The 26,616-nt window shown below is 40.8% G+C and overlaps 1 protein-coding gene across 1 annotated transcript in view; it reads left to right on the top strand.

Annotated features, from left to right (window-relative positions):
- The window catches only part of UST (uronyl 2-sulfotransferase), a 173,858-nt gene that overhangs the window by 79,008 nt on the left and 68,234 nt on the right, over nt 1-26,616 (top strand). The window contains exons 3-4 of the mRNA XM_054399048.1: nt 6,643-6,798; nt 11,920-11,999. Of these exons, the coding sequence (XP_054255023.1) occupies nt 6,643-6,798; nt 11,920-11,999 (236 nt within the window). The remainder of the gene's footprint in view (nt 1-6,642; nt 6,799-11,919; nt 12,000-26,616) is intronic.

The raw sequence follows: 26,616 nt of genomic DNA, 5'->3' as shown, positions 1-26,616 counted from the left end.
ACTTGATAGTCGTCCATCATGCAAATTCTTTTGGAGTTAAACTTGCTTTTTCTTCTCCTTGATTTCTTTTGCAATGGTTCATAATATCTTCTTTAGCTATGGAACAAAAAAGAAAAAAAAACTCCATTTGAATTGTCAAGTAAATTCTTATGAAACTTTCCACACCATTGGAGAGAGCTGTTCTAATTATACTGTGGGCTTTAAGTTTTCATAGCTGTAAGTACTAATTCTTATAACTCCAAAGTAAATTATGTGTTTGGAATGTTTATATTAAGTCTGGGCTTTGATGCAGTGCTCAGTAAAGTGACTGTAATTATTTTGTAGTTGTGTGTGTTGTTACATGAGTATCATGTTGTGGGAACATCACCAGAGCAGTTAGTCAGTCTGCTTGGTACATGCTGTCGTTGTCTAAGTAAATGTAATTTAATTAGTGTTTTCTAAACCTCCAACTGCTGTGTTCCCTCTTGTTTCTCCTAATATAATAGGAGCCTTCAAGCGCTTCCTCTGCCACCTGCTTTTACATCATCTGAGTCTATTGTGAGTATGGTGAGGTGGTAAAGAAAGAAGTTCCTCTCTGAAGAAAGTGTAGTGTCTTGCATTTCTGTGTCTGCCTGAAACAAACTCAGGTTCCTGGAAGAAGTATTTTGTTTTCGGAGAAATTACTTAGAATTTTCTAAAATGCAGTAAGGAGGTTTGCAGCATCCTAAGGGAACAGGTCACATTAAACAGACACTCGCTTATGTACCAAAAGCCTGTGTACTGCATGACTTTCTGTATCGGGGACACCCTTTGGTGCATTTAGGTGTTTAAGTGGAATGGTGGCATAAACAGATGAAACAAGCAAAGCTTCAGCAGTGCATCCCTGAAGGTAGCCATATTCAGCAGTGCTGCAAGTGGAGTTTTGATGGCTGTTGATGACTGTGTCCTGAAGTGAGCTTTGAGCTGTAGCATTTATCTTGAATCTTGTCCCGTTTTGCCTAAGTGCATTGAGATATTTACTGAATCAAGGCACTGATCTCTTTACCTCCTTTAAACTAAACAGTTGTCTGAAAATAATAGCCCTTTTTTCAGTAATTTCTAGCTGCAGTGAGTAATTGCTTATGGTTTCTTTTTGGGGGTTGCCGTGGTTATCATCTGTGTTCAGAACAGATGATGTAGGAAGTTGAGTTTCAGAAACAAAGATGAGAACTGGCCAAACTTTGTAGCAACTGTCAATTGGGTATTTATTATATTTTAGCTGGTAACATTGTTTGCACTTATTATAGAGACTTTATGCACACCTTCTTTAATTTTGTTTAATTAAAAAAAAAAGAATTATACTGTTACCTAAAGTTACTGGTTAATCAAGTCAGGATTTAATTAGAACTTGAATGTAATCTGGGTGCAGCGAAATTCCACTTGAAACAAATGAAGCACCGATGAAGAAAAAATTTGCTTGCTATACGACAAAGTGCAACTCTGCTATGAAAATCAAGGCAGTTAATAATTATAAAGCATTTATAGAAGTTTCCATAGCACTGCAAACTCTCATCATTTATCACATTTCCAGCATACTAGTCAAACACGTGCTGTATATGCTCTTGCTCCTTCACTGGCATTTGTCAGCATCTACTTAGCATTTCTTTTGGACACTTTCACATAATTGCACAGCAGAGCATGCCAGAAGTGTATGTCTTGAGCAGAGGAGAAACTCCCATTCTGCAAGTTCTGTTGTTGTGTGCTTAGTGCTGCAGGGTGGTGGCAAATACTGATGGTTTTTGTTACATGAAGAAGTGAATCGAAAAGGGGACAATCCAAATTATGGCTCATGTGTGTGCCTGCGTAAGAAAAACTTTCATGATGGTATCTTTGGTGTTATAATCAATGTAATAAAGTGTATTCACGTTAATCTTTCAAACATCATAGCAGTTGTTTCAGTAAAGGTTAGTGTAGTGAGTTTGTGTGGTAGGATTTTGGTAGTGAGGCCAGGGGTGCGGCTAAAGGGGTGGCTCTGTGAGAATACGCTAAAAGCTTCTCCTATGTTGATAAATCCAGTGCCAATTGGCTACCAGACAGACACACATTACTTGGCCAGGGCCAAGCCAATCAGAAATTGTGGTAGTGCCTCTGCTGAAGAAGGGAAAAAAGAACACTGCACAACAGGAAATTCAGCCACAGGCAGGAGTGAGAATATGTGAAAGAAACAATCCTGCCGACAGCAATGTCAGTGAAGGAGTAGGGGAATGAGTTGCTCCAGGTGCCAGAGATTGCCCTGTAACCCATGGTGAAGACTGGGGTGAGGCAGGCTGTCCCCCTGCAGCCCACGGATGTTAACAGTGCAGCAGAGAGTGACTAACAGCCCATGGAGCAGGTAGATGCACCTGAAAAAGGCTGTGATGCTGTGGGAAGTCCATGCTGGACAGGCTCCTGACACAACCTGTGGGCCTGTGGAAAGAAGCCCATGCTGGAGCAGGTTTCCTGGCAAGCCTTGTGAACCTGTGGGGGTCCCACATTGGAGTACTGTGCTCCTAAACGACTACCCTCCCCTATGGCAGGGACTTGTGCTGGAGCAGTTCATGGAAAGCTGCAGCATGTGAGAAGGACTCACATTGGGAAAGTTCATGCAGGACTTTCTCCATGGGAGGGACCCTATACTAGAGCAGGTAGAGAGTGTGAGGAGTCCTTCTCCTTAGAAGGAAGGGGTGATGAACTGACCACAGTCTACATATCCCTCTGTGCTGCTAAGAGGAAGGAGACAGAGAAAATTGGCAGTGAAGTTATGCTCCAGAATAAGGGAGAGGTGAGGGAAGGTGGGTTTTAAGATTTGGGTTTATTTCTCATTACCCTACTCTGATTTAATCAGTAATAAGCTAATTTCCCTGAGGTGACTGTTTTGCCCATAACCATAACTGGTGAGTGATTTTTCCCTGTTCTTACCTCAACCCACGAGTCTTCCATTATATTTTCTTTCCCCTGTCCAGATGAGGAGGGGGAGTGATAGAGCAGCTTTGGTGAGCACCTGGTATGCAGCTAGGGTCAACCCACCACAGTCAGCTACAGATATAGCATAGAGATGTTAAATTCATCACCTTTGGAGTTCTCTAATCATTGAGGATGAGATTTTGTGTTTCATAGGAAGCAAGGCTTCTGAAGGAAAAATGGATAAAGAATAAGGGGACTAGGTTTCTTACATAAAACTTAATATAAACATTCAAAAATATTAAGACTTGATGTGTTATGTGGGTTTTACATGTGCTGGGGAAGGCCCCCATTTGCTTGCTTGAATCAGTGAATGTGATGTGCTGAAACTTGGAAAACTTAACCAAATACCTTCCCCAGGTGATTTGGAGAATGACAGCTTCTTTGTTAGTGTTACAGTGATGAATACGTTCAATACTAAAACCAGTAACAATAGTAGTGTTCTTTTCATCATGAAGTGTAACTCTGATAGCAAAGTGCCTGTATGTTCTCATTAAAAATAAGGAAATCCAGATACTTTCTTTTTATTTTATTTTATTTTGGTTTGCAGTCCTCTTTGACAGTAATCTGAAGAGGTTGCCTAAGCCTAATATATCCCTAATGAAAATGTATTAGCTGTTCAAATACTGTGAGACGTTCCAGAAGACTATATGCCTCATCTGACTGCTTTTATGTTAGAAAACCTTTTAGTGGGAGAATGTAGTTGCATCAACCCCGGAAATAACTATAGGTTGGGACACACCATCACTTTGGCACATGAGCCATTCATTGTGCTGAACACATCTTCCTTGGAAACAGATCAGAGGCCCCATGTGGAGAAACATTTTGTGCCCATCATCATAATAGAAAAAGAGCATTCCATAAATAAGTGTAGTATATGCCCCTCTGTGGATGAAACTGGGAGCTCCTGACTATGCTAGCCAATTTAAACAACTTGAAAGCAACTGCCTCTTGGACTATATTATCAGAAGATGCTGCCATACAGTAAATATTCATTCAGTACAATAGTGTGACTTCACAGTTCCTTTGAAAGAACATCTCTTGGACATCATCCAGAAACAAAACAAGGCTGCATCCAATGTACTTTAAGACCATGAATTGCTACTCACTTGTTCTGGTTTCCTGGGGAGGAGAGCATGGTGCAAGAGTTAGCATGGGCTGGAGACTGGAGGTAGCCTCTGGAACACACTCCTTGGTACTCATGGGTGACTTCAGTCACCTTGATATTCAGTCACCTTGATATGCTAGGCATATTCAGTCCAAAAGGCTCTTGCAGTGTGTTGATGGTAACTTCTTGACCCAGGTAGTGGAGGAACCAACAAGAAGAGGTACACTGCTGGACCTTGTATTAACTAATAAAGAAGGACTGTTTGGGGACATGAAGGTCAGGAACAGCCTTGGCGACAGTGATCATGACATGGTGGAGTTCAGTATTATACAGGGTAGAAGCAGGGCAGTAAGTAGGATTACAACCCTGGACTTCCACAGGGCTAACTTTGTACTCTTCAAAGATCTGCTTGCAGGAATCCCATGGGCTAAGACTCTGCAGTGAAGGAGCCCAAGAAAGTTGGACAATTTTTAAATGCCGCTTCTTCCAAGCCCAAGATGGGTGTGTTCCCTTGAGTAAAAGATGGGGTAGAAGTGCCAGGAGACTTGTGTGGCTGAGCAAGGAGATTCTGAAGAAAGTCTCATGGAAGAAAGATACTTACAGTTCATGGAAGAAGGGACTTGTCACTTGGGAGAATTATAGAGTAGTTGCCAGGGCATGTAGGGAGGCAACAAGGAAGGCCAAAACCCTCTTGGAAATAAAACTGGCAAAAGAAGTAACAGAGAACAAGAAAGGCTTCTTTAGATATATCAGTAGGAAAAGGAAGAATAGGTGTTGGCCCACTGCTGAACAAGGTGGCAGCCCTGATAACTGAGGATGCAGAGAAGGCAGAGTTCCTGAATGCCTTCTTTGGTTCAGTTTTTACTCCCAAGACCAGCCCCTGTGAACTCCAGACCCTGGCTGAAGTAGAGAAAGCCTGAGGAGAGAACACTCTCCAAATTGAATATACACAAGTCCATGGGCCCTGATGAGATGCACCCAAGAGTGCTGAGAGAGCTGGCTGATGTTGTTGCTCTACCACTCTCCATCATTTTTGCAAAATCCTGGCAGACAGGAGAGGTGCCTGAGGACTGGAGGAAAGCCAGTATCACTCCAGTCTCCTCCTAATGAGGTTCAACAGAGACAAGTGCAGAGTCCTGCATCTGGGCAAGAATAATAAACTGCAGCAGTACAGGTTAGGAGGTGATCTGCTGGAGAGGAGCCCCATGGAGAAGGAGCTGGGAGTCCTGGTGGATAACAAGTTATCCATGGGTCAGCAATGTGCCCTTGTAGCTAAGAAGGCCAGTGGGATCCTGGGGTGCATTGAGTGTGTCCAGCAGATTGAGGGAGGTTCTGCTCCCCCTCTACTCTGCCCTGGTGAGGCCCCACCTGAAACATTGCATCCAGTTTTGGGCTCCGTGGTTCAAGAGGGACAGGGATGTACTTGAGGGAGTCTACCTGAGGGCTGTGAGGATGATGAAGGGACTGGAGCACTGCTTTATGAGGAGAAGCTGAGAGCCCTGGGGCTATTTAGTCTGGAAAAGAGAAGACTGAGAGGAGATTTGATAAATGTTTCTAAATATCTGAGGGCTGGGTGTCAAGAGGGAGGGGACAGGCTCTTCTTAGCCCGTGATAGGACAAGGAGCAATGGATGTAAACTACAGCACAAGAGGTTCCATCTCAACATGAGGAGGAACTTCTTCACTGTGAGGGTCACAGAGCACTGGAACAGGCTGCCCAAAAAAGGTTGTGGAGTCTCCTTCTCTGGAGACTTTCAAGACCGATCTGGATGCATTCTTGTGCGACCTGTGCTAGATTCTATGGTCCTGCTCTGGCAGTGGGGGTGAGACACGATGGTCTCTGGAGGTCCCTTCCAACTCCTGCCGTCCTGTGATCCTGTAATCCTGAGACTGTTCCTGGTGCGTGGCTGTTCTGTTTTGAGGTTTAGTGAACATAACCTGTACATATGCGACCAGAATGTTCCAGGTGATCTCCAGGTTGCCTGTGGTCCCTGGCATTGTTTATTGCACACGTACAAACCTAGCCAGTGTCATGATTTGCAATCTGAGCCTCTTTGGAAGATTGTATTTATATTTGAAGCTGAAATAGTTGATTAATTCTAGCTCTATGCAACTGCTGATTGTTTGGTTTTGTTTGGGTTTTTTTAAGCTGAAGTTTTGCAATTCAAGCATTCCTCTTGTATTATGTCAACTTAACTTTGAGTTGCCATGCTGTAGTGCAGATTCACTTCATTCTTTGGATGGAGGTCAACTATAGGTAACTATTTACATTGAGGTTGCAAGAAGCAAGCTTAAGCTCATCTTCACTAAAAGATATTAGCAGTGGCTTAGAGTTCAGGAGTAGCTACCAATCTGCACAGTTACATTAAACTGGATCATAAGAGGAAAATCTCTGCTTGCTACCTCCTGAGCCATGTATTTCTACTCTAAATTGCTTCTGGCTTGCTGGTGGAAATGAATGCTTCTGACCTAGAAATTCTCCTGTATGTATCTGTTGTTTTGCAGACAAAAGGTTCTGTGGTTCACAGAAACAAAATTACCAATATACTGACTCAATTTTTTTCGATCTTTATGTAGGTACTTCCTTTCCCCAGCCAGGTGGTCTATAACAGAGTTGGAAAGTGTGGAAGTCGAACTGTGGTTTTGCTTTTGAGAATTTTATCAGAGAAGCATGGATTCAATCTGGTTACATCTGATATCCATAACAAAACAAGACTGACCAAAAATGAACAGGTGAGTTACTCCTCATCTTAGATCCTCTTTTCTTACTCTATTTGTGAAACTGAGAAAGGCATATGCTAGCAGACATTGTACTGAAAAGGTATGTTTATACTTTGATCTTTCATCCATAATTCATCCTTCATTAATAGGAGAAAGGGATAGTAGAGCCAAGAGCAACATGATGTGAAAGTTAACCAGAAAAACTAATTTCCAGTGAGTCAGCTCTTGAATTTAGTCAGTATAGTAGTTAGTAAAGCAGAGAGGCTAGGAGGGTTAGTACAAGTGGTTAGGTCCTGTAGTATTGTTTCGGTAGGGCACACCCATTTAAGTGGGCCAGCTTATTCAGACCTAGCTTGAGTCTCTTTAGGCAGAACAGGTGTGAATAATAGCCAGCATGGTGGGTTTCTTTGCTCGCTCTGTTAATTCACTTCTAGTAATTGCTTGCCTCAAAAAGATGTTACCCAGCACCATGCTAACCCATGGTGTTGTAATGAGACACCCTTGATGCTGTCTCAGCCTCTTGCTCATGTTCCCACACAACCCTCACTAAAGCAAGCTAAAACACCACATGAAATGTCTTTACATGGATACCCCTTTTTTTGTTCCCTTAAAGTTGCAGAGGGCATTATTATTTTGGCAGCTTTGATTCCACAAAAGATCCAGTTATTTAAATTCCATTGAATTTAAAGTTACTGTGTGCCCTCTGCAAGGTATCACTGACATCAGTAGGTATTAATGCAAGTAATACAAAAAAACCTCAGGCTCCTGAGTGTACAGATATTGTCACATGCCATACACACGCATGGGCCACAGCTTCTGTTTTGATCTGCTGATCAGGTAAATGCTGCAGTAGTTGCCTGCGTCACTCGTAGGAACAGCAGCCTGAAAACTACAAATGGATGTATGTGATGATCAAAATATGGATAGGGACCTACCCAGCAGCATTGTGCCTTTGTATGAGCATAATGTTCTTATTTTAGATCCAGTAGTTCGTTTCAAATGGAGATACTTCTTCTGCAGGTCCCAAACTGGTCATCAGTGTCCCACTGGCAGCCAACTCAACCCCACAGAGGACTCAAGTTGAGCCCAAGACAGGAAGCTGGCCAGCTGCCATGCCAGACCTAAGGCTTTTGTGCACAGTTGGGTGCCATACCCTAGTGAAAGGCTGTGAGGGAGGCCATTGTCACCCCACTAACCCTGACTGTGGCTGAGGGGAAGAACCCTGGCTGCAGCTACTGAGACATCCCTCTGTGTACTCCACTGGCAGCACTGCAGAGCCTGAGCAGTTCACAAAATGATCCCATCAGCTTGGGGTGAAGCTATCCTGTGCTACAAAGCTTGCCTGCTTAGGCTTTTTCCTTAAGTGTTGGATATGGGATAGGGGATTTCTGTGGGTATGACTACTGTTGTTTTTTTGGGTTGTTTCAGACCTTTTAGATACTGATAATCACCAACTTTCATCCTCATAGTCTACTTCATTTCAGTTCTGTTCTGCTTTTCTCTGGTAGGTGGATTATCCTATGTTAAAAATGATAGAACATCACATCTCAACAGTCTTTTGTGCTTTAGTCCAGCACAGATTCCAGAGAGGCCCAGAGTTGTTTTTGATGCAAGCAATACACTGACAGAGTATAAATAATCCGCATTACTTTTTGTGCTCCAGAAGCTGTTAGGTTAAGTAGACAGCAAATGTGCTGGAACACTGATGGTGCTGGATGCATTGCTACAAAGCTTATTATTTACTCTGTAGGTGGCTGAACAATAAGCGAGTCTCTTCATTTTAATTTATGGCTTATTTACATAGTTAAAATAGGTTCATAATTTAATGAATACTCTTGACAAAAAGTGTCTTTTATTGCCAGGAAACATGCCTGGAGACATTAACTGTTCTGTTGTTTGGGGTATTTTTAGTTGCCCTCTCATTTTGAGCAGAACATGAACAAATAAATTATTTCCCTGATCTTTAATGTGGTATACACAAGAGGAAGTTAAGAGAATGAATGGTCTCAGGCTCTAGGCATTGGAACAAGAGAAAAGATTGCTGGGCTGGGTTGTAGGCTTCCAGCATGAGCACGGGCCTCTTGCTTGTCTTTTTTACTTCTGTCGTTTGTCTGTCCTGGGTTTGGCTAAAGACTCATGTGGCCTTCTGTTGTTAAATTAAGTTAAGCATGTAGAGGTGCTTAATGACCGTAGAGACTGAACATAACTAGAATCCATATTCTCGTTGCCTTTTCCAGTCTCCTTCCTACTAAGAAATTTTCCCAAGTTACAAGCAATCTGAAGTGCAGCCTTCGAACATCTATGGGCATAAGGGAGCGAGTTCTGGAAAGAAATGCCTTACCATTTGCTACAGTGTCTCCAAGCATCTCCAAGTAGATTAAATACAGAAAGTAATATGAATCTAACTAATGTAGCTTTAGAATAATACACAGACTTCCCCTTCTGTGACTTCCTCCCCATGATTTTTTTCATTGAGAGAAGAACGAGGATGTTTATAGATACACAAATACCAGTCACACAGAGCAGTAATTAGTAGTTTATCCTTATATTGTTTCCTTCTACCACCCAACCTTACAGCCATGCAGGCAACTTTATATATAATTCCAGTTTAACACACAAAAATCCATCACTAATTTTTCTTAAATGCTTTTAGAGAGAGAAAATTGGTCATAGCAGGGAGCTGAAGAAATTCTTGAAACCATTCCAAGTTTCTGAGACTGAAAATGAAGATCTAGTGTCATTCCTGTGAGTTTTTATGGAAATGAATACCAAGATGAAAGTGATACACCAAATACCTGTAGATACTTGTGCCTTCTGGACCCTGCGTGCCTTCAGTAGAGACTGAAAACAGTAGAAGTAAAGAACTCATAAGAAAGATAGAGATATTTTTTGTCCTATTTGCATTAATGCTAGTGAAGATCATAGTGTCATCCAGCTGACCTCACTTGGAAAGTCCTAGTGCCTCACTATTTTTATTCGTTTTGGCCTGAAATTCTCCCAGTGACATACAGCAGCATAAAAAAAATGGTAAACATTTGGACTGTTGTCTGAATGTGATTATTATTTGATTATTTTTGTTCCCAGTGGAATTTACGTCTTGCAAATCTCAAACCAAATGGGATTTGAGTTGCCAGTACGGTGGGCCATCCAGTTCCAGGTCAGGGAAAGAAGGTGTCTTCTCCCACAAGTCTGAGTTAGTTTTTTGTGGAGGAACAATGCTGTGGCTGGAGCAAAGCCATCCTCCACGTTTCTTCCCTTTCAGGGAGGGCGGCATTCAGTCTCTCTCAGAATCATTTTACTGTGCCATCTGCTGGATTGCTATTTACAATGCAGCAACAGCTTAGTATAATATATAGATGATATACAGATGAACCACCATTGTGGTTTGATTTCTTCAGTATGGCCAACTGTGATCCTACAGTGGTAGTGTAGGACAGAAGTGTTCTTGCTCAGGTGGACTTTAAGATTCAGAATAGCTTGTGATACACAGGGTTGTCTCTGTTTGCGCATCTGGTCTTCTTCAAAGGCCCTCTTCAGAAGTCACTGCTGAAAATCAGCTTTGGAGAAAAATTTAGAGCTTAACCAAGGAGTCATAGTGGTTGAAAGATGTACAAGGGAACAAATCATCATTTAGGCTAAAGATTCTGTTCCTTACAGTTAATTGGTGTTTGAGGGGGAAGGGTGGAATAACAGCAAATGTTTGCAACATCACAGAGGTCTTTGCAACTGCTTGTGGTGGTTTAGTATCTCTGCAGACTCCTGCCATGCAGTGTACTTGCTCCCCTTCAGGCACACAGGGCACCCATTGCTTTTGGTTAACTTTTGCCTAGCAGTCAAGCTGACATGACTGAGCCACGCTGTGGACTCCACTTGTGGATGTGGGCACAGGGTGACACTGCCTTCCTCTCCTCACACACTCTTTGAGTCCTGGCATTTCCTTCTCCCTGGATCCTTGTTTCGCAGCGAGGAATGACTCTTTATGGGTCCTTCGTGTTTTCTGTTCAGTGCTACTCCAGATATTTTTACATTTTCTCCCTCCAAAAATGTCTGTGTTCTGATTCCCTTGATGATATTTGCCAGGGGATCTTAGGATATTCTGTTTGTGCCTTTTCATCTCTTTTCAGGCTTAAGTTGGTTTAAGACCATCTGCTACATCATTTCTGCTTATATGTATCTCTCTCTCCTTCATCACTCATTCCATCCAAAGGTACTTGATTCCCTCAGCTTTAATCCTCTGTTAACTCTTCCCCTCTGGGTCCTCTAGGCTAATCATCTTGTTAAAGCAAAGCCAAGCAAAGCAAAGATAAAATAAATGAGCCCACACAAACAACAACAACAACAAAAAGTTAGAGACCTTACTCTTCCAGAAGACGTTGGAAGATTTTTCTTTACTCCAGTCCTCTTCCTTTTTCATCTTCTTAAAAATGAGTGAGGCATTTCTAGGTATTCCTCAACAATACATTTAGCTTGTTAGACTGAAATCAGGTCAGCACAGTGGGATCAGTCTTCAGCGTATGCTCTTTGCATTATTTTATTTTAATGATCTGAAAATGTAAATAATTTACATTTTAAAATAAATAAATGGTATTAATGTGCATGAACTAGAACTTTGCTTCGTCTTTCTAAAATTGCCTGGTTATTTTGTGCTCTTCATTTGCTCCAATAGTAAGCAGAATAACAGTAGGCAAATCAATCAATGCTTTGGCAATGTTGGCAGTTTTTGTTGCTATATGAAAATGTTCCTTGGCTCCGCCCCCACTTTTTGGTAGAATTTCAGACATTTTACATTTTGGCATTCTGGTGAATAGAGACACTGTCTTCAGAAGGCAGCTACCACTTGCAAAGCTCTGGTGCAGATGTAGGCAGGGTTTAATTTTTTCCTTAAACTGATACTCAGTTTTCAGAAGTACATAAGCTCCATGATAGCAGAATGGGGTCTGCAGCTTAGCCTGTCTTGATTAGACATGAAATAGTAGTTGTGCTATCTTGATGATACTTTGGGAGAGCTGGTGGGGAAGGAGCTCCTGAGTAGTTCAGACTTGAAAATGACATCATATATTGTTTGAGAGTTATATTTGTCTCCAAAACTGCATTGACATAACACGCAAAAATTGATTTGTTAATTCTTTTTAGATGGAATTGATTAAAAACATAAGCACTGCTGAGCAGCCCTATTTATTCACTAGACACGTTCATTTCCTCAACTTCTCAAGGTAAGGCATTTTTTCAGTCAAAAACTTTTTTCACTGATTTCTATCAATTGTAATACATAGAACATTTTCCCTTTTTTTTTTTTTTTTTACATATAAACAATACGATGTTTTGGGGCTTTTTCACCTCCTTTCTGGTACCGGAAATCACATGCAGAAGATTGGGTGGGTTTTTCTGTGCTTTATTTGCTTCGTAATAGTTACACGTATCATGTTTGTGGAAAACCAGGAATGCTATAGCATGCTTTTGCCTCTAAGATGATCTTGGTTTACAACATGCTCAGCCAATATGCATGAGATGGTAACTTGTGTCTTTAAACTGTGCACTCATGTTTTAAAATTGAGAACACATTATAAATATTTATCTCTGTATAGCCAGATATTAATAGGAGAATGAAAAATCTGAGTTCATTAATTTTGTACCTGGAATGACTGCATGCCAGTTTAATTTTGTTCTGACAAAAGAGTCCCCATTCCACAGAATACAGAAGTATTTATAAACCATGCAAATGGATTATGCTCTGTATCATAGGAGCGTAGTTCCTTCTGGCAGCTATTTAAAAGTATGCAGCAAGACTCTAGAGGCATTTATAGCATGGAACGTGAAGAAAATTGAATTTGGATGAAAGTTCTGAGGAATTTTTGGAAGGACACAAATGAGCAATGCCAGTTAAGAGTTTAGCCAGGACACAGAGGTTAAAGCTGACTATGGATTTCCCAGGCTGCAAATTTAATTTGGAAATTATATTCCGGAACCTGTGCCACTAGGTTGGACTCCTCACGTTTAGATTAGAAAAATTTCTGTAGAAGTGTGAATTTTCTGCAGATCTTTACAAGAGCTTGCCTAGCTTCCCAGCATTTTGTTTACATGGTAATGTCAATGTATGTCCTTTGAATGCGTAGCTTCAGGCATGGGTAGACAGGGTAGCAAGAAGTAATAACATCGGGGGTGGGGGAGCTATTGTTTGGGTTTGGATGTTTAGAAAATAAAGTACTTTGAGCAGCTGGAAGTTCACTTGATACATAACTCTGAGCATGATTTCATTACGTGAAAATGAAAAGAGTTAAAGTTCTGATCTTTTATGCTCTTTATTCTGATTCCATGAAAGTTCCTTTTTTAATGTATTATTTTTAAAGACTAGAACTTATTAGAATAGGATTTCATGTCTGGAGTAAATGATCTCTTCTCTCTGCTGAAATACAAAATAAAACAGGTAGCCCACCCCTGAGGGTCAAAGGGATGTTGCTTCGTTAAACTTCTCTTTCAGAGGTGGTATGCAACAGTAGATCCATGAGAAAAAGCTGAACATCATTACCTCTTGCTCTTTCCAAGATCTTGTTCTGTATATGTATGGTAAATCATTGCCACATAGGTAATGTTTCTTCCATAGCTTATCCATGAGGTGAAATTATTCTAGATTTGCCTTTCAATACCAATTTGTGAAAATATATAAACATTATATAGGATGTGTATAAGCATTTGCACCTTCTTTTTGGACTGCTTCTTGCAAATCTGAATTTTGTTTTTTTTTATTTCAATTAGAGGGTTCTTGGTTTAACTAGTAGCTGTAGAGTAGTGAAAAGGCTAATGAGCCTTTTAAATGAGGCATTGAAGTGTGTCAACACTGGTTACCTTTGGTTTAGCATTTCCTAGTGTTTTCTGATAAATTAAATATTTTTGAGAGTTGTAGTCTTTAGTTTAAAAATTTATTGGTGGTGTTACACCTAACAATGAAATAGCCTGTTGAATATTTTCTATAGTCCTTAATTCCAGGATGACTTTTAAAACTGATTTAATTAGGAACTGGAGTGTCAAGTATGGATTATGTAGGCATTTCAAGAATATGATTGAAATATACATTATAAATAATACATTTAGTATTTTAGATTTGCTTGGTTTTTTTTAGGTAACTATTCCTTTATAGACCATCTCTAATTGATAGCTAAACTCAAACTGTCTACAGAATATAGTTCTTCCCATTTGCCCCTGCATTTCTGCAAGCTCAATTTAAAAGCCATGCAATGCAATAGAAACTAAAAGAATGAGGGTCAGAGTATCAGGGTGGTGTTTTCTGCTTGACAGTTGAAAACCTTAGACAGCAATTTACCATGAGCAGCCAACACTGTAGGGAGTGATGTGCAGGTACCAGTAGGAGACAGCCACTCCGGACTGCAGGCTTTGGGTGGCCTCAGATCCATAAAAGGCTCAAAATTCAGCTTGAAGAACCCTACTTTGGTGAACAGAAGGAGATTGTTGTAGTAGAGGTGTTACTAGAAATCAGGAATTTTTGCAAGGGCAGCCATTCTGGGCATTAGTCTTGTGACCAGACTTGCTTCACTAGTTCGGCTTTTTATATGTTCAAAACCAAATTTTCATTTGCAGGAAGGAATATGGAATGCTTTATTCTTGTTCCTGTCTGCCTTGAGCTGGCAGGAGATAGAAGGCATGTTCTCTTTTCTGCTGTCACTGAGACAAAAAGAGCGTATTGCTCTTGCCTTGCAATTCTCTGCTTGAGTTTTTTTGAGATCTGTAGGGATTACATGAAGCTGTTCAGAGCATATCACCAAAGTACTAGAGAAGCAGGGAAAACATAAGCAGAATACAAAACAGAGACTGCTTTTCTTGTGCTTATTGGTACTTCTCGTCTTCCCAAACAGTAGTAAGAAAAATAAATTTGATTTTTCTTTAACATCACTGATGTGAATAGCAGCAATGACAAATCACTTTAATTTCCCTCCTTTGCGCCCTGCACCTACTTACAAACTTGTCAACACTTATATCTTCCTGATTATTCACCAAAACATCACAGCATTTACTTAAACTTGTTTCCAACTGGAAAATAAAAAAGGGACTGTATCTTCTTTCCAGGGAAAGTCTGTAGTGGAAGTGAGCTAAGCCTTCAGCATTGTATTTGAGCACAAGCATGTTTCTGATGCACCGATAGTTTTGTTGAACAAAGTTCTAAACACTTGAAAAATCTCATCTTGACCTGAATGCTTACCAGAGCCATTTTCCTCTTGTTTTTCAAGTGTTTTAAGAGTGCCTACTGGTTTAGCTGAATAAATGAGGGATTCATTTACTTACCTAAATCTTCATCTTCAGTACTATATTTTTTCAATCCAAGGTAGTGTGAAGAGGCAGACAAAAAGACAAATCTGAAAAGGACGCATTAAAGCAAATCTTAATTATATTTATGTCTGTAAAAATTCACTTAACTACAGCTTCAAAGAGAATATTAAAAAATTAGTTTCTTGCTCTTCTTTGATGTGAGCGAGTTTCTACATAGCATTTGTCACAGGAAAACCTTTATTCCCAGTGGTTTGCAACTTTTCTTCCCAGTCTCTCCAGAGCAGCTAGGGCTAATTTAGGAGACAACCCACTGCCTTGAAAAGGTTGCAGCTCCATCCAGTCAGTTTTGGTACCATTTCTTTTGGAGAAGGTTGTGCTGTTTGTTGAATTCTCCTTGTGATTCCCACTTTATCCTAAATGCTGTATTGACCTCTCCATACTTAGCTTTCTTCTAATAATGCTACATGGAAGTATTCTTTAATGAAGAGGTTTTTGGGTGCTTTTTGATTTCATGCTGTCTGTTGCTACTGGGAGTAGCCCACGTGGGATTTTCTTGCTCTTCATTGAGGGAAAAAAAAAAAAGTATTTCTGAGAAGTCTTTCATGAAAGCATTCAGGCTGCATTTGAAGGCATGGTTACATCACCTCTGCCATCTCCTTGGGCATTTGGTTCCAGTTGTCTCTCAGCCTTACTGTCAAATTCTTGTGGCTGATTTCTCTTGTGAATTTCTCTGGCTTTTGCTCCTTGACTGAAATGTTTCTTTGTTCCCTGCTGTTTCTCCCCATGCATCTGTCTGACACTGCCATCTCCAAACATCTTTCACTCTTCCTTTTGAAGAAAAGTTCTGCTCTCTGTACTTCACAGGTACTCTCAAACTTCTTGCCAGTGGCTGTTTCTCTCATCCATTTAATAATTCTGTGGCTCTTCTCTGAAACTTGTCCAGTAGATCCATAGTCATTATTAAGCATCAAAACTGTACTCTAGACCTTTATCAGCCTCACTAAATACTATGTATGGTAACAAACCCTCCTTCTGTTCACCATTGTTTTCGGTTTGGGCTGAGCTAGAGTTAATTCTCCTCAAAGCATCTTTCTAGTGCTGTACTTTGCAGTGCTGTAGCTGAGCGTTGATAACACACCAGTGTTTTGGCTACTGCTGAGCCGAGCACCCAGTCTGTGCTTTTCCAACATTTCCCCACCCCAAGAGTATGCTAAGTGGACACAGCCGAGGGCTAGCTGACCCAAACTGGCCAAAGGGGTATTCCATCCCATATGGCGTCAGCTCAGATATAAGAACAAAGTGAAAGAAGAAAGTTTGGGGGATTCATCCATGGCATCTGTCCTTCAGAGGAACCAACCATTGTCCTGCTGATGGCAAGTAGAGACTAACATCTCTCTCTGCTTTCGCTTCCATGCAGTCTATTGCCTTTGCTTATTATTATTGTTATTATGAAATTGCTTCTATCGTATCACTGGCTTTTGTTATATTTTCCTCTCTCCCCTGTCCATCTAAGGGGGAGTGATAGCGGCTTTGGTGGGCATTTGGCCCCTAGCCAGGGCCAAACCACCACAACCATGCTTACAATGCCAGAGTTGCACCAGACCAATCTAGGCTTTCAGGGAGAGTTATTTTTCTAGTGTGTTTCTAGTCTATGTTTACCAGGCTGCCATTTCCCATTCTATAATGTCGTTCATTTCTCATTCTTAAATGTGTTAACCAAGGGGAAAAAAATAGAAACAGGCAACATGCGAAATTAACAGCTACTGCCCCACTGAAGTGGATATTGTGAAGTAGAAAATTAATTGAATTTTAAAAACAAACAAAAACAACAATAAACAAACAAAAGAAACAACCGCAAACTAAAAAAATACCTCCCTTGATATTTGTTTGTACTCTCAGAATACTAACATCCATTGACCTATGTTTAAAACACAAAACCAAAACAATAAAAATACCCAAATAAATTAAAAAGCCCAACAAAGACAAAAAGCAAAGCAAACAAAATAACAAATAACTTTTTTTCTCATAGAAGCTCTGCATGTTCTCATCTGTGGTGTATGGGGCAAAGGCATCCACCCCCACTTGTGCATAACTCAGGAGGGTTGCCTTCACACTGGGATGTGATCCCCAAGAGGGCAAACTGCAAGACCAGGATGACACCTATCGTTTATCTTTCCCATATTCCAATTCCTTTTCAAAGTTAGTGCTGCATGTATTTAAAAAGAATTATGAAAGCCATTAAATTAGGAGAAATACTAGTAATTCTTTAGTCTTTCTGAATTGAAGTTTGTATATGAATGCTGCTAGGAAAAATCTTAAATGTTAATGAGAAACATATTAAGGAATGCCTCTTTTCTAAAGAGACAAAGACTTATGTGCTAATACATTTGCTGAGATTGCAGGTGTTGTTGGTAAATCCAAGCAGTACAGTGTTAGACTGCAGAAGCTGTTAAGAACTGGATTAACCTGCAGAGACACAAAAAGCTATTGCAGGTTGTACACTGGGCTTATCGTAAATACCACTTGTCATTTATTTATTTAACTTGAGAGAAAATGAAGAAGGAAGAAGCTTCAAGTTTGTGGAAAAGTCCCACTTGACCTCTTAGTAATCTTCTGCTGAATTAAGTAACTGTAACAGTATTTGGGCAGCTACTCAAGATGCTTGGTGTGTGCTCCAAGTGTCACAGATTTCAGAGAAGCAGAAAGAACATTTGCAGGAATGCACAGGGGGTGGTGAGGCCACAGTTTTGGGTCAGGATGAATCAGGGACGGGGAGGATTGTGCAACTGCTGTTTTGGATGTGGGAAGGCAGCTGTCTTCCCTCTGACACTGCACTGTTATCTTCTGAGCATGCACTTACAGACCACAGTTTGGGCAGAGCAGGAAGCTTAGCCACTCCTTCCTGTCTCAGGGCAAGTGATCATTACAGGGGAATGTGTAAAAAACCTAAAAGATGTGCCTCTGTCAGTGAATGGTAAGTGACTGTTGCTTGTTTAAAGGCTGGCTGATTAAGGTCAGGGTAAAGTCATAGGAGGGACAAGCCTTAAAAAGACCACCCAGAGAGAGAAGCAAGCTTTTTCATGTTGCACTGGAGCTATGAATTCTTCGTTTTCTGCATAATCATAGGCCACAGGGAAATTATGTGGTAAGGAGACACCGAGATAAAACATGGATGCAATGTAATCTTACATTTTAATTAGCCCTTCTAATTCAGTTCAGTGTATCATAGTTGTTCAAAGCCAGGATGAATTATCACCCACCATTAGTGTGTGAGGAGTTATCCTTTCTGCGCTGTCAGGCTGTCTGGCTGCTGTCCTCTTCTTCCTTTCAGCTGCAGTTTAGTATTTGCTGCATGTATTTAGCATATGTGTGCGTGTGCTTGAGGGGAAGGGCACACACTTTCCTGTTAGCTTGATTTTCTAAGGAAATAAGACTCATTGAGCAGTTCCAGCTGTTCTGTGTGCCTTTCCAGTTTTCCCCTCTTGCTAGTTCCTCAGTAATTTCTGAACCCGTTCACCACTTTCAAACCAAATTTGGAAGGCTGGTAGAAGACTCAGAGGCCACTGTGCTGCTGCAGGTAATGTCTGCTGGAGGGAAAGCCAAATGAAACAGAGCTGCTAGACCTGCTGGGCTACAGCCAGCAGCCCCCTCCCTGTGCCCTGCTTGGTTGTGAGCCCAGCTCTGCTGTGTCACTCTTACTGGATGCATGAGGGATGTAGGGGAGCAGGTTTTGAGGAGGAGAGAAAGATCTGTTGGGTCTTCTGTTTGAGAAGGTATTTGTCCTTGGAATCAACATAAGAAACCCTTCTGGTTTTCTGTTATTCATTAGCAGAGTTAATGTGTTAAGTTCTACTTCAAAAAATTTTTTTTGGTAGACAGTCTGTATCAGCTTTACTGATGTATTTTTTTATATTGCTTTTTTAAACAGACACCATGGCCAACATTAATGAAAATGAGTAAATCAGGCTGCTATAGCGACAGCGGCGATCAGTTTGGACACTTTCCTTCAACTCTGACCTGAATGCTGAATTACTAGTAGCAGTAAATCACATGTTACATGAAGGCAGAGACAAAGAGAGATTCAGACTGGATAAGCCCCAAACTGAATTCCATTTCTAAATACTTTTCAGGCGGTTTGTTGTTGTTGTTATTCATCAGTGTTGTGGTTTTTCTCATGCAGAAGCAGCTTTAAAAACTGCAGCTTAATATACCACTTCGATATTACAGCATTCCCTGTTCTTGAGCTCTGTAAAATGTGTCTGTGGCCAGCAAACTAAAAGGAAGTAAACCTTGAAGTATTAACTTGTCATGTGGATAAGCTGCATGTTTGGAAGCAGGAGCACACTCTGTGCTGACAGCATTGGTGTTTGAAAGCCATGCATGTTAGCTTATTGATCATTTGTAAGGGTTGGATGATAAATTTGCAATTTTTTGTGACAAATAAGTATCTTGCTTTGTCATGTCTTAATCTCCTTATGTGTCATTGATTTGGAAATATAAATTCATTTTTAAAAGTGTTTTTATAGTCTGGTAAGAGATTGGTAACAACAGGATAATTCTGTGATGCTATTTTCACTGACTTGAACCAGATTCATGGCACATTTGTCACAGCACTCGGATTTGTTACTAACTTGAGGATTCTTGTTTCTCGCTTTCCCTGGAACAAGTAATACCACCCAGAGCTTAGGTGTTTTGCAAAACACGCCTATCATGTGTTTTAACTGTGCTCCACCAACTTTTGGAAATGTGTGTGGAGATTGCATGACAAGGCACTGAATGTCCATGACCCTTTGAATACAAACACGCAGAATCACAGAATAATTGAGGCTGGAAAATACCTCCGAGATCATCCAGCCTATTACTGACATCAGCTAAACCATGCCACCAAGTGCCACATCCTCCAGTGATGGTGACTCCACCACTGCCCTGGGCAGTCCATTCCAGTGCCCAATCAGCCTTTCTGTGAGGAAGTGCTTCCAAATATCTAACCTAAACTTCCCCTGGCACAGCTTCATGCCATGCCCTCTTGTCCTGTCACTGGTTGCCTGGGAGAAGAACCTGACCCCCACCTGATACAACCTCCTTTTAGGTAGTTGTAGAGGGTGATAAGGGCCTCTCTAAGTCTCCTCCAGGCTGAAAAACCCCAGCTCCCTCAAGCCTTTCCTCATACAACTTCCCCTCCTGTCCCTTCACCAGTCTCATCACTCTCCTCTGGACCCACCCCAGCACCTCAATATCCTTCCTGAAGTGAGGGGCCCAGAACTGCACACAGTACTTGAGGTAAGGCCTCACCAGTGCCGAGTACAGGGGCAGGATTACATCTCTAGTCCTGCTGGCCACACTATTCCTGATACAAGTCAAGATGCCATTGGCCTTCCATGCCACCTGGGCACACTGCTGCCTCATGTTCAGCCGATTGTCAACCAGCACTCCCATGTCCCTCTCAGCCAGGCTGCTCTCCAGCCACTCATCCCCCAGTCTGTAGTGCTGCATGGGGTTACTGTGGCCAAAGTGAAGGATGCTGCACTTGGCCTTGTTGAATCTCATACCATTGGCCTCAGCCCATTGACCCAGCCTGTCCAGGCGTACTTTGTATGAACAGCAGTAGTTCAGTCAGCTCCCACTCCTTCTGTACAGCTCAGCTGTGGGAGGGACTGGTCTCTTTGAATGCCTCCTTGAGTCAACATCTTTGATTGCAACCCAGCATTATCTACTAGTTTTGTGTGGACTTTTTTCCTCCTTTAAATAACTAACATGTACACCTAGGAAATGTCACTAAAAACGTGGTAACAAAAAATTATTACCCTCTGGATAAGCTCTTAAAAGTAAGGAAATATCAGCTAAACTTCAGTGCACAGCCTTAACACTGTGTCTTTATGTGTGTTCATTATAATATGTACTTTCAGCTAACACATCGTGAAATACTTTCTACCGTCATGTGAGGTCAGCCTTGTAAAGTACACATTTCATGAATGGCCACATGGTGCTGTAATCCCTCCTACATCTTTTTTTATGCTACTTTTTTTTTTCTTTTAAATGATGTGAGTGTGTAATGGTGTTTTTTCACTGCGACTTGATGGAGGGCTAAGCATAAATGTAATGTGCTGTTTGACCTTTGTATGGTCTAAGGGTTTAGGGTTTTAGCGGGAAGGATATTTTTTTAAAAAACATTGCTTTATGGTGAGTTTTTCCACAGATTTTAAGGTGATCTGATTTAAAATTTATTTCCCAAGATTTCCCAGGTTCTTTGCATAATAGGCTTTTTAGCTTTCCTTCAGCTGGTAACATGGTATTCTTAGAATGGAGATGGTTACTTGAAATTTGGTTACTGAAGGTTGGATCAGGCATAAGACCTAAATTACCCCATTTTTACTATTGTTAGTGCTCATATTCACATTGTAGAATGCATTACCAGTTCCAGAGTAACGTATTTTAAGAAATACATTGATTACTCCAAAAAATTTCCAAAGAGAATACAAGTAATTGTCAGAGGTATGAAAAATTAACCTGTGAGAAAAGATTGGAAAGTCAGAGAAAGGGGGGAAAAAAAGAAGAAGAAAAAATAGAAAAAAATAAAGACTGGGAAAGACAGGATTGTGATAAGACTTCAATTTTGTGTTAAAATGGTTCTGCAGGGACAAAGGGGCTATATGGTACTTTATGAATAATGGTAGCAGAAGCGTTGACTGTAAATTGCATCAACAGAGTTCTAGATCAGACGTTTAGGAAAAGGCTTGACCAACAAGGACAATGGAGCAACAGAATAGATTGTACTTGGCGATTTTGGAGCTGGTAGTGGCAATTACATAGCTGACCTTGCTTTCAGGCAAAAAGATGGACTGTGGCAGTCCCAAGTAATTTCTAGTCTTCTCACCCTTGTGTAATGCACAAGGTTTAGAACCATTTAGGTTTAAATCCAAAACCTTTACCTTTCAGGAAGGCAATTTAAGTCTTGATTCAAAGTCACTGGTAATGGAGAATCTGCTGCCCTTGGTAAATCTTCCGATACTAAATTGTATGCTCAGATTGTAAATTGTGAGGGTTTTCTTCTCTTATTTTTTCTGAGAAATCAGATCTTACTTGTATCTCAGAGTACATTTTCCCACACTTTATCAAATGTCTTCCCATGTAAGCTTTCATTTGTAATTTCTTAAACAATGTGGTGCAGTCACTCCTCAGCCTTTCTGTATTTTTCTTTTCCTGTCTCATTTTCTTTTGAAGCTGAAGGCTTTCCGTTTCTTGACATTTTCAGTTTCAAGGCTTTTTTTTTTCCTCTTTCTTTTTAATTTATTTTGTGACCCTGCAGTGAACTTTGTGCATGCTTTGCTTAAAACAAACTCTGATAGTGGTCACATTAGTGCTATGCTAGGTCTTTGCTCCTCTCTGATCTTGCTTCTCAGAAATAGGGAAATTGGGAGTATTCTGGCCTGTTAAAGTCTCACACTCTGCTGCTAATCTGTGGAAGCATGCAAGTCTTTCCCAGAACTACTTATTTTCTGAGTGTCCTCTGCTTTTGGTTCTAGATGCTTTGGGATTTATTTGCTATACTACAGTGGGTGATGTTTGCTTATGTCTTGCTTGCCCTGTGCTTCAAGTGGCTCTTTGTCAGCGAACTTCTTCCTCCATTATTCTCTCCTTTTGCAGCTTTGTTACATGAAAATTCTATCTGTTGTTTTGTAGTTATCTTCTGAATCACAGATGATCATGTTACCATGTAGATTCAAAGCCTCAAGCATGATTTTATTCACAGTTCCCTCTATTTGATGGTGATGACCTAGAATTTCACTTCTAAGACTGTGCAGCCATGTTTGCAATTTCAGTTACATTGATTTTTATATTCTATACATAGTATACATGATATAAGCTGCCAAGTTACAGTGATTTTATTACACCAGTTTTTCTGTATTTCAGTTTCAATAGGACATTCCTAGCATTATCTCACCATTTCTACAGGACAGCTGTAATCACCTGTTAAGGAATTATTATTGTTTGATTTATAAACGCTAAGGCAAATATTTCCCAAAATGTATTAAATAGGTTCAATGTATGGTTAGAATATATATTTACAGTGGGAATGTACACTATTCAGGCAACTATAACAATTTTAGCAATTCTGTGCAAACCCATAGGAACATAACACGGAAAGAGAAAATCCTTGGGAGCGAAATTGCGCTCAGCCGCAGTGGGGGGGAGACTCGATAAGAACCATTAAGCCAAAGAGGCAATGAATTAGTTACTCACAGCTATTTCACCCAAGTGGGGAGCGCTGCTGCTGTGTATTAGCTGTTGAGGCTTTTGGGGCACTCTTGTACAGCGCCGGCACGGCAGGCTGCCGGCAAGAAAGGCCACACGGTCACGAGCTGGTCTGGCTTCAGCAGATGACAGGTGGTTTTCAACACGTTCTTCACGACGGGCACTTGCTTTGTCCTGAGTAACCTGAGGCACGGAGAAATTCTGGTTGCAAGGGGAAGCAGGCTTGGCTCTGGCTCCTAAGCTCATGGCTCCTCTGGCTTGCTGTGTGTGTAGGCTTGTGGCTTTATCCCAGGCTCTGGACCAGGCAACTCGAGGCAGGGCAGGGCAACTTGAGGCAGCTTCAAGCAAGGCAGGTCCAAGCAGGTTCAAGCAAGGTTTAAGCAAGGCTTGAGCAAGGTTTGAGCAAGGCATAGGCAACTAGAAATCGGCCTGTATATATATATCTTGCTCGAGATTCAATTGGGCCAATAGGGCAACTGAAGCCTGCACATAGTAACCCAACGAAAAGGGGTTCTGCCAGGCTGTGGCCATAAGAGGCAGAAGCACAGACCTGGTCAGGGAGGAGCAGTGGCCAGTACACCTGCTCTTACCCCAGAAGCAAACTTGTTTACCAGACACACATGGTCCTGTCCCCTTTGTTCCTTTTCCTGCATTACCCCAACTTTCTGCAGGAAGGATGGGGGAAGAGGGAGACCATGTCTAGACACATCAGGGTCTGTCTGAGTTTTGTGCTGGGCCTGTTTGGCCCTACCATGACATTACCCATGACACTCGATATGAGTAATCATACAAGAAGTTGAACATGCAGTGCTGAGTGCATTGCAACATCCTTTCCAGTATAACCTTCCTAGAAGTTGAGCCTCAAGATTTTATGTGAACAGAATTCTCCGTGAAATCTGTGGTCTCATCCAATTTTGTCTATATATCTTTTCTATATACCACATTTGTTGGTGTAATACTTTCCAAAGAACTGTATGAGCTATTCTACTGCTTGCTGGAAATTTATTCTGGTAATTTTTTACTACTTTGTCTGTGTGCTGTGTTTGCATCTCTGACTTTTAAGGAAGTCAGAGGTCCAGAGAGATCTTGAGACAGAAGTTTGGCAAGTATTGAATAAAAGGTATCTGACATTAAGTGACTATAGCTGCTGTAAGTTTTGTGGAGCAATAGTGTTTTATCTCTTACTTGATTCCAGATTTCACTTTGCATTACATAAATAAAAACACAATTAGCATTTCCTTCTCAGGTGTAACCTTTAATTTCATTGGGGATGCTATACAGACCTAGGCAGGATTTGTATCAGTAATGGTGCTGGGTTTTATTAATTTATATATTAAAGTACTTTGATAATGAATGGCATAGAAAAGAAACCCTCAGTTACCAATCTGATGGTTACATTACTCAGGCACAGCACTTAGGAAGCTGAATTTTCTACTAGTGAAATCACAGCTCTAGAAAGGGTGAAAGCATGACCACAGTGTAGGCTGGAGGCACAAAAGCTGGAAGCAAGGCACTACAGGCAGAGCCAAAAAGATTGATTCTGGAGGCTGGCAGTACCCTGTAGTCCTCAGCCTGCTCCTCTGGTAATCTTGGCAGCTGAGAGGGTTGTTGGAACATCCCAGAGGTGCTTGGTGTTCAGAATATGATTGCTTTGCCATAAGCGTATGCTGTTATAATAACGTTTCATTTCAAGATACCTTTTTTAGAATATAGTTTATGATGTAACTACATCTTATTCAAGTCCTAAAAAGGTGAAAGTTTTATATTTGTGACCTCCCCATGAAGCTGTGCTGCATAGCAAGTAATGGACCTGTTACATGATTGAGTAAAGCTTGCTGGGCAAATGTGCTCTTGGCATGTCATTCTCAGTTTTATGAATCTGTAAAAGGAAATTGTGCTTCCTTTCTAAGGACACCATATGCCTGTCCCTGTTAACATCAGATGACTGTCAGTCCTTGTTTGCTTTACATTGAATTTCTAGCAACCAACTCACTTGTTTAAAAGTTGGTTTCATTTTACATCAAAAGAATAAGAGGCAGCCAAAGTTCTCATAGAGAACAGGTTGGGAGTCTTTTCTTTCTTGAGGTGTGTGGTTTGCCTGCAGAGATGAAGAAGCCTGCTTTTGCTTGTACGAAGAGTTTTGTGCTGAAGTGCAGCAGCCACCTGAAAAATATAATAGGAGCTGAGAAGTCCTTCATTTTAAGGCCAAGCAAATTACTTTGGTTGAGGTTTGTTGGGGTTTTTTAACCCATAAGGTGTTTGAAAATGGCTTTGAAAAAAGATTTTGCTCATGAATAACAGACAGACTTGCAACATCAGGCTTACTTTTCAGGGCTTAAGTATCATTGAAGCCTGCAAATATTCTAGTTACTTTGATGGGAACTCCAAAAATACACCTGTCACAACAGAGCAGTTAAAAACAATGGGATTTAATAGTATGTACTAAATAAATCAGGGGAATTTAAGTACAGGAAGAACACTGTGGATGATCAGTGTATACACTGTCAGTGCTGTGCTGAAGTGATGGTGCCCTGGCCAAGAGACCCAGTTGCAACGATGTGCTGCTGGGCATAAGAATGATTAGGTACCTCTGTCATGCAGGATCCATTCATGATCCTATTCAGAGAAGGTTAGCCTTCCGCTCAGGCCTGGAAAAACATGGTTGTCCTTTTTATGAATTCTTTACAATAGGTAGCTGAGTATAATAAGTTGACATGATGTATAGTGAGAGGACAATATATTATTCTTTGCAAGAGCACTTTCATATGGGTGTTATTAATTTGAAATGTCTCACTCTGGAGAGCTAAGTAGTATTTAATACATTGTGATTGATAGATACCTAAAAATATACAGAACAGATTTAACAAGTGGAGCATTGACTTGCCTTTTTTTTTCTTTAAACAGCTTTCAGTTATTGATTTTTATTTTTTTTAACCAGTAGCATTTGTTATGCCATGTGAGTGCTGCTTAGCTTCCATAAAAGAGGCTCAGTATAGTCCATAGAAACAAATCGTTGGAATTTGAAGAGTTATAACTTATGTTTATTGAAAATACAGATTTGAATAGGAGCCAGAACAGACTTTTATTTTTCTAAAAATTCCCTGCTTGTTACCTAGTGGAGCAACTGCAGCTGGGTTTACACCAGGCTCATTGCAGCATGCAGCAAATCAGAAATCCAGGCTGTTGTGTTTTGGAGAGACACATTCTCCATTTGAGAAATGAGAAGCTCATCTATAGCTCTTTGTGAAAATATTTCTATCTAGACAACTAATGTTTGCCTGGTTTTGATTTTTCCTT

This window comes from Indicator indicator, chromosome 2, assembly GCF_027791375.1.
Source record: "Indicator indicator isolate 239-I01 chromosome 2, UM_Iind_1.1, whole genome shotgun sequence".
Classification (NCBI taxonomy): Eukaryota; Metazoa; Chordata; class Aves; order Piciformes; family Indicatoridae; genus Indicator; species Indicator indicator.
Note: the sequence above shows the minus strand (reverse complement) of the source record. Positions and strands in the feature narration are given on the sequence as shown.